The 8574-nt window shown below is 49.4% G+C and overlaps 1 protein-coding gene across 2 annotated transcripts in view; it reads right to left on the reverse strand.

Moving 5' to 3' along the window:
- KIF5A (kinesin family member 5A) overlaps positions 1-5789 on the reverse strand; it is a 29037-nt gene extending 23248 nt beyond the window's left edge. For both annotated transcript variants that reach the window (XM_005680281.3, XM_018048017.1), the window contains exon 1: positions 5400-5789. In XM_005680281.3, coding sequence (XP_005680338.1) covers positions 5400-5528 — 129 coding nt within the window. In that variant the 5' untranslated portion in view covers positions 5529-5789. The remainder of the gene's footprint in view (positions 1-5399) is intronic.

Consider the following 8574-nt stretch of genomic DNA (forward strand, 5'->3'; position numbering starts at 1 on the left):
TTTATCTATATAGTTTATCATTATGCTTTATTACAAAGAATAAAATTCTTATTACATAGAATAAAATCATACAGTGTTTCAATAAACAGATTTAAAGTGGCCTTAATGCTTTTCTTTCTCAGTGGTAATATATTTTTTAAATTTTTGTTTTATTTTATTCTTTAACTGAACCTTGATTCTTGAATTGTAATCTAACTCAATATTTCTTCCATTCAGCCACCAAGAAACAGAAACAAACAAAACATGTCCATCTCAGCCAGTGACTTTCACCTCTCCTCCATCAGTGATGTCTATCTGTGCTTACTGAAGCCAGGCATGCAGCCAAAGGGGATTAAATATAACTCCCAAGCCAACCTCACTCTTTCCTTCTTCCCTTCTGGGAACCTGGGGATCAATGCTCTAACACTCCCAGCTGCAGGATTCCAGGGGCTGCCCTGGTGGCTCAGATGGTAAAGAATCTGCCCACAATGCAAGAGACCTGGGTTCCGTCCCTGGGTTGGGAAGATCCCCTGAAGAAGGTAAATGGCTACCCACTCCAGTATTCTTGCCTGGAGAATTCCATGGACAGAGGAGCTTGGTGGTCTACAGTCCTTGGGATCAGAAAGAGTCAGACACGACAGAGTGACTAACACTTTCACTACAGAGGGTGCTGTGGGCGCTTTAAAAGGGAGGGCGCTCTCCAAGTGCTGAAGGCAATTACTGCCTGAGGAACTCATTTTCCTGAGCCTAGGCAGGGAGAGATCAGAGAGAGGATGGGTGGCATTCTTGGAACCACGAGGATAAAAAATATCCAAGAGCTAAAAGTGGATGCACTTAGTAATCTCATGAGCAGAGAAAGCCATGTTTACAATTCTAGGGTTTCTGGGAAGGTCTGCTACCATCTTCCTACGCTTGGTTGGGTCCTTAAGTTTCAAACCTAGTTCATTTCTTCTTCCTAAGACTTTCATATCTGTTAAAGTATGAACGTCCTTTAACTTTCTGTTTATTACAGGATGAATTTGTTCTGTCAGATCTTTTTAAAAAATAACTAGACCAGTGGTTATCTACTTTTTTTGCTTCTAGACTACTCACTTGGGAAACGTCACCATTATTTACATCTCTCATGACACACAATTATTCTGAGTCAGACTGTAGTATGTTGTGGGGGATTTCTTATCAGAATCTGGGGAAGCATATGTACAATTAACAAAAGCCATTTCTGATGCCCTCTCCCATGACTCTGGCCAGGCCACTCCACAGCCTGGACCACCATGTAAACCAAGAGTTTCCTGAAGACAGAGGTTCCCCTCTCAATCCCCAACATCAAGCACAGACCCTGGCCCACAGGAGGCTCTTCATTAATATATCTGTTGAAGAAACACAGATATTGATGGAAGAAGAGAGCAAGAAGATCCTAGGGACCTGAATCTTTGGATGAAACAATCTGTAAGAGGGGAAAATGTTAACCACTTCCCAGTTGTGCCAAAGGTGAGCTGGTGGGGAGACAGCCCATCTAAAATAAAAATAACATCTTACTCTGGTTGGGAGTTTATGATGTGCCTGTCACTATACATTATCTCATTTCATGCTCACAGCAATCCTAGGACGTAGGTACTATTATTATTATCATATTGCATAGATGTGAAAACTGAAGTTCAGAGAGGTAGGGTAGTGGTAGAAGAAGGTTTCAAACCCAAGCAATCTGATTCCAGACCCACACTGTCAAAGTGATCCCAGAACTGACATGCCAACACTGCGTCAGAGCTTTATCATGGCTTCCCTTCCCCTCCTCTCTCCATGTGGGCGTTTCTCCAAATACTTCTGGACAGAACTAAAGCCCTTCATCATCCTCTTTTTGCAACCTCAACCCCTTTTTCAGAAGAATGCAGTTCTTCCATCTATCCTCTCCAAGGATGTACTAATCCATGACTTCAATTAGTCAGGGACTAGAAGACTTGTAAGCTAGGAACACTCAGCGAGACCTTCCACCTTTGAGGAATGCCTCTGAGACCCACTCTCTCTCCCCCCACAGCAGCATAAACCGCCCCTCCAGAGGGCTTCTCTTCAGAGTCCCACAACCCAGGACTCTCTGTTCTCTGACCCGCTCCAAGCTTCCCCGTCTCCTGTCCAATTGTGTCTCCCAGCACTTTCTGGTGTTTTCCACAAAGGGTGCTGACTAAAGCTAATGGAAAGGTCTAAGATCAGGGGTCCAGAGATAACCAACCTTTTCAACCTTCACTAAAGCACTTGGTAGAGACTGAACTTGAGAGCACCAGGACTGATTTCCATAGTGACAACCCTGGGGATTGTTGCCATGGCAATGCTAGAGAGACACTGGCCACAGTGAACATCACCTCCCCCCTCTGCTTTCCTTGACGAGACTCCCCCAAGGCTAAGGGGAGAACTGCTTCTCTCCGTCAGACATCAAAAGAATCCTGGGCCACCTCAAACAATGCTGACTCTGCTCCAATAATCCTGCAGGCCCCAACCTGGCTTTTCCAAATGAGGTACTTGGTGGCCCTGCTTTATTGCCTCTTTAAGAATCCACTGAGCCATCAGGAAATCTAAGGGAGATAGAATATGGTGGGTACTTGAATGAGGGAGGGAGGGAAGAGGAGAGGGAAAGGAAGTGGAGCAGGGGCGGCAGGCAGAGAGGCTATGGATTTCCCTACTGCCATTCTCCTGTGTCTGGTATAGATGCACAGCTCACACTGCCCACCAAGACAGGCAGAGAGACACATAAATGGGTACACTTAAAAAGTCACAGTGGATTCCGAGTGACCCAAAGAGCAAGACAAGGTGCACAGTACGCACAGACAGTGGCCCAGACACCCTTCCACTATGACTCAGGCCATTACCGTGGGCTAAGCCCCATCCCCCAGATTCCAGCGACAAGTCATGGGGTGGGAGGGGGATGAGGCTCACAGAGCTGTCTTCCCCGCTTGTTCTCCTACATTCTGCCAGGCAGAAAAAACCCATGAACATTAGGGACTCTGTAGCCCAGAGCTAGCCGCAGTGCAGAGAGGAGAGCCATCACAGGAGGAGCAGGGGGCTGGGACTGGAGAGAGAGAATAGCCTCTCCCACCTTCAGCCTTCCCAGACATCCTGAAGCAGCTTCCTCCATTACCTCCTCAGACAGTTCCCACAACGGGCCCCAAAGGGAGCCAGAGGAAGAGAGAGGAAGGAGGGTCGGGGATTTCCTTTCCTTGGTTGGGACCCTCAAGGCGCTCCTCACAATCACTTCACTTATGACCCTCATCCTCCTGAACGAGGAATGAATAGAAAGCCTGGGAAGGCAAGCACCATGGATGCTGCCTGAGACAAAATGGCCCCCCATAAGCACTTATCTTGGCATAAGACACTGACAGGAAGGGCTAGGGCAAGGCAAGACACAGAGCGAGACAAAGGTTCAGCCCTGCAAATATCAGGCAAAACAGATAACGAAGGAACAGCTGTGGAGTAAGATAAAATCTGAATTGGCAGGGGGCCCTGGGCCTGTCTTTATCTCTCCTCCCTCCCACCTCCACGAGGTCTCTCTATCTAGCTGGGAATGAGACAAATCAACACAACTCCTTCTCCCAACATCGCCCCATGCCCTGTGTCCACCATGCCAGGATGGGTGCCCCAGAGAGCCTAAGGGAGTTGGTTCAGATAAACCTAAACACCCTAGAGCAAGGAAGTTAGGCTTAAAAGTGGAAGCCTTTTGTGGGTTTGTTCCTCCATAACCACCCTGGTCCTATTTCTCAGCCTTTCTGTCTCAGGGGGCCCTCAAGCTCTAACTCTCGTGGCTAACACCCACTGTCCAGACTATTCAGAAAGGAGGCCCCAAGGGTTGATCCAGGCATTATTTCAGCCTGGCCAGACTGATCAGTCTGCAAGGTCTAAGGTTCCCGAGACAAAGAGAGACAGGGGCCCTCCCTATGTGGCAAGCATACATACATAAGCACATACACAGGGTGAGAGCACCCATTTGAGTCCACAGTGGAGGTGAGAGAGACTGGTGACAGACGAGCCCTTGGGGACAGACCACGTCAGCAAGTCTCTTCCTAAGGCATGTTTACTCAAAGTCCCGTTCTCACTGACTCCGAAGACCCAGGCTCCCTCTTCTTCTTTCCTTCATTCCTTCAACAAGCAAGCCCTGTGCCAAGCACTATGGATCAAAGATACATAAGAAGTGCCCCTGACCTTGAGGATGGCCCTTATATGGGCTCCTCCCTTCTTGAACTGGCTACAGTGTCCTGGCCCAGCACCCCTCAAGTCCTACTCCTTACTGGACTCAACCCCAAATCCTTTCACCCCATAGCCTGACAGTCCCAACCAGCCTAGGAAAGGAGGGGAGGTGAGGAATTCCCTAGGAATCCCTCGGGGGCTACCACAGCTAAAAGTCCAGAACCCAAATCTGTGGAGGTAATGTGATACCGAAGGAAAGATGTGAGCTTTGGAGTGACAGATTTAGGTTCAGATCCATGAATTAACAGTGTGACCTTGAGAAAGTCATTCGACTTCTTTGGGCCTCAATTTCCTCATCTGTAAAGTGGAAATATTGATACCTTCTTCAGAGTGTTGTTTTGAAGATCAAATGATATATGTAGAGTAAAAAGCACAGGAAATACTAGTTCTCTTTCTTAATAGTCTCTTCCAGGGGTAGGGGCTGTCAAGACTAGGTAGAGGAGGTGGCTTGCTACTTTGAATTGGATCATCAAGAGAAACGATGAATAAGCAACTGCTTGATAGGACCTCAGGGTTTGGTTATTTTTGTTAGGGTGAGTTGAGGGGTCTGAAATCCTCTTCCTACCATACCTGGGAGGGAAAGGCAGACATTTCTTTAGGACCTAGAAGATCCCCCTCCCCAAACTGGGTGTGGCACCAATGTATTTCCTACTCTGAAAACCCTTCACTAAACCTGTGCCCTCCCTCCAAGTCCAGGCTGTAACTACTTCAGGGGATGATGGAGGCCTTGACCCCAGGGTCCATCCTCACTTGTACCTGGGCAGAGACCCTGGACAACCCACCTCCCATCTAGCCAGTCCACTAGTCTTCCCCCTCCCTTCCTGGGAAGTGAGGGGTAGAGATTCTGAGCCAATAACAAAGGGAAGATGCGCCTTCCCTAGGGAACAGGGAAAACGTCAGAAAAACACGAGACTGGCTCTAGGGGTGGGGACGCTGCAGAAAGCAGCAAAGGGGAATCCGGTCCCCGGATCGCGGGATAGTAGCCCCTTCCCACTCTGCCGAGACTCGGCCGCCGGCCTGGCCAGGCCACACCCAGCCATCCTGATGCAGGGAGAGGAGGGGCTGCGGCTAAAAGGATGGAGGAAGATGAGCGGTGGGGAGAGGGAGCTGAGACAGGCTGGGGGCTGAGGCTCGGCGGGCGTAAAAGATCCTGTCCCCTCTCCGAAATTCCCTCCAGGGGCGGCACTCACCCCAATAACGACGCTGTCGTCCCCTTGGAAAATGGGAATGAACTTGTCCCCCCGCAGAATCTCGGCCTGATTTAGGGGCCGAAATCGGCAGAGCACCTTGATGCTACATTCGTTGTTGGTCTCGGCCATGGTGGTCGCCGGCGTGGGGCTGGGACACTTCGGCTGCAGAGCTCGCGTGTGCTCCGAGAGGAGAGGGGCTCAGCTGAGGCCCAGGCGAAGGACAGGTGCTCTGTCTCTGGGGGTTCAGAAAGCTGAGGCGGGCGCCCGGGCAAAGGCTGAGGAGCAGGGCCGAGGCGCGCTTCCTCTCTCCTGCGGCACCGGGATGCGGGCGACCTGGGCGTCTGGTCCTCTCTCGGCGCTCTGCCTCTCCGCCCCTCGCGCTGCAGCGCCGCGCTGCGGGCCTGGGCGGGGCGGCGACGGAGGAGCGGGGCGGGGCTTCCCTGGCTGGGGGCTGCCACCCCACGGCGCCCACCGACGGACGGTGGCACCTCTGCTCTCTTCGTGCTTCCTCTCCCCACTCCTGACTCTCGGAGACTAGCGTGTCCTCACCCCTTCCCCACCCAAGTCACTCACTGGGTCCCACCCTCACAACCCTGGCCAGTCTGTCCCTCCCTCGGATTCCAACACCCTGGAAGGGCTAAGGGATCTGAGGTGGGTCTGTCTTCCCGTCGGAGATAGAGTCAACAGCACTCACACCTCCTTTATTCCAGGGCATCCTTCACCTCCATCACAGTCCTCTCTCCAGATTGGCAGCACACGTCTCCTCCTCTCTTTCCCCACAACCCTCTCAAAGATCCTCTGTTCACTCAAACCTTCAGGGGCAGCTACTTGTATCCCTATGGAGGTGGGTGTCCAGGGTCCATTTTTCAAAGAGTGTCAAGGGAGGTCTGGTTCTTCCCTTCCCCTCCTACATCCAAAAGGACTCTACTCGCTCCCCAACATAGATACTAGGTCCCGACTAGGTCTCCTATTTTGGCCTGTGATCTCCTATTTTGGCCTGTCTGACTCTTGGTGACCCCATGGACTGTAGCCTGCCAGGTTCCTCTGTCCATGGGGATTCTCCAAGCAAGAATACTGAAGTGTGTTGCCATTTCCTTCTCCCCAGCATTTTCCCCACCCAGGGATCGAACCTGAGTCTCCTGCATTGCCAGGCGGATTCTTTACCAGCTGAGCTACCCGGGGTCCTATTTTGGTCTCTCAAAATTCAAAAGCAGGTAATTCGCATTTTTGCCTCATAGTTTGGAGCTGGGATGGTGGTGGTCCAGAGGAATTTTTGCAAGAGGGAGGAAGTCATAAAGCAGTGATGGAGGAGAGATGATGGTGGTGGGTAAGACCAGAGGGGCTTGAAGAAAGGACCTCTAGAGCGGACGTCTGCATTTGGGCTTCAGGCAGGGTTAGGCACCTATGTGAGTATGTTTCCTATCGCAGTACTCTGTTGAACAGTCCCAACACTCCAGCCCCTTTCTCAGGCCTTTCTTCTGTTTCTCCCCTCTCTCTGGCAAAAAAAAAAAAAAAAAGAGAGAGAGAGAGCCAAGTCTAGAAATTCCATGTCCTTCCTCCCCTCCAGTAGGACTGCTGCTGCAGCCCCTGGGCAGAACCATCTAGAAGCTGGCGGGATTGATTTTTCTCCACGTCACAGGGCCTCTGCTGGCCAACAGAGTTAGACTGCAGGAGTTGAGACTCTAGGCCAGGGGGAGGAGCAGGGTGATGGGAGAAGAAAGAAGGAGGGAGGGAGGTTCTGCCTAGCAATTGTCTGGTAAGTGTCTAAGGTCACTTGAGGCAAGGAGGAGACAATGATGGCCTGGCCAAACAAGACCTAACCACTCAGAACACAGCTAAAGGGGTTTCCGAGTTGGACATATACCCCTAACCCACCTTGAATCTTAAGGAAACTGAAGGAAAGAGGTTCACCATAAGAAACTGGATGGCAAGGCAGTAGCACTGTGGAGAGAAAGGCTTGGGGAGGAGCCAGGAGAGTACACATTGAATGACAATGAGTTCTAAACTCAGGAAAACAGGCATCTCTCCAGTCTCTTGGTCTGGCACTATTTCTAATTGTTGCAGCATCCTGCAAGCTCAGGAAATATCCCAACCTTAGGCCCCCAGGGGCTCCAGGATGACATCCTTAGTGAAGGGGTTTCAAAATACTAGTCAATGCAGGGTCACTGGTCAGACAAAAGTTGACCGTGTATGGATCCCTCCTGGCAAAAAAACACGACACAATGTGAATGCGGTAGTTTTCTCATAAAGCTGGGTTTGTTGTTTCAAAGGAATATCTCTTATTCTGAGAGTACTGAATGTCCTTCTGTACTTTTCTACTAAGTAATGATGGTAATAGTAGAGAATAGATTTGGCAAATACTTGCTTGGTAAAATAAAAAAGTAGCAATACTATGCCTATCCTCAAAAAGGTTTGATATTGTTTTAATTGTACTAAACTGTGAAATTCAAAAGTCTGAAAACCATTAGTGAAGGGATTAAGAGCACAGAGGGTGCTACCAAGTGTTTATTTATTAACTTGTGATAGAATTGCCAGATTCAAAAACAGAATGCCTGGTTAAATTTGAATTTCAGATAAAATAGTAAAATGTGTCTATTTTATGTTTATGTCCTACATATCCTATGGGACATACTTATACTATAAAGACTATTAGTTGTTTATGTGAAATTCAAATTTAACTAAGAGCTCTGTATTTTATCTGACAGCCCTAACCTGGTTAGTAACTTTCTCATTCCCAACATGATTAAATCTCTATTAAAGTTACTTATTGTTGTTTCAAAGCCCTGGCTGTGCCTTAGCAAACCTAGTTGTGTTGTTTTTACCCAGTCATTTAATTTCTGGGAGCTTGACATGGCTAGCGGTTAGATAGCATTACTGACTCAATAGATATGAATGTGAGCAAACTGTGGGAGATAGTGGAGGATAGAGGAGCCTGGCGGGTTACGGTCCATGGGGTTGCAAAGAGCTAGACAGGAGTTGGGAGAAGGCAATGGCAACACACTCTTGCCTGGAAAATCCCATGGATGGAGTAGCCTGGTAGGATGCAGTCCGTGAGGTCGCTAAGAGTCGGACATGACTGAGGGACTCACTTTCACTTTTCACTTTCATGCGTTGGAGAAGGAAATGGCAACCCACTCCAGTGTTCTTGCCTGGAGAATCCCAGGGACAGAGGAGC

This window comes from Capra hircus, chromosome 5 (genome assembly GCF_001704415.2).
Source record: "Capra hircus breed San Clemente chromosome 5, ASM170441v1, whole genome shotgun sequence".
Taxonomy (NCBI): Eukaryota; Metazoa; Chordata; class Mammalia; order Artiodactyla; family Bovidae; genus Capra; species Capra hircus.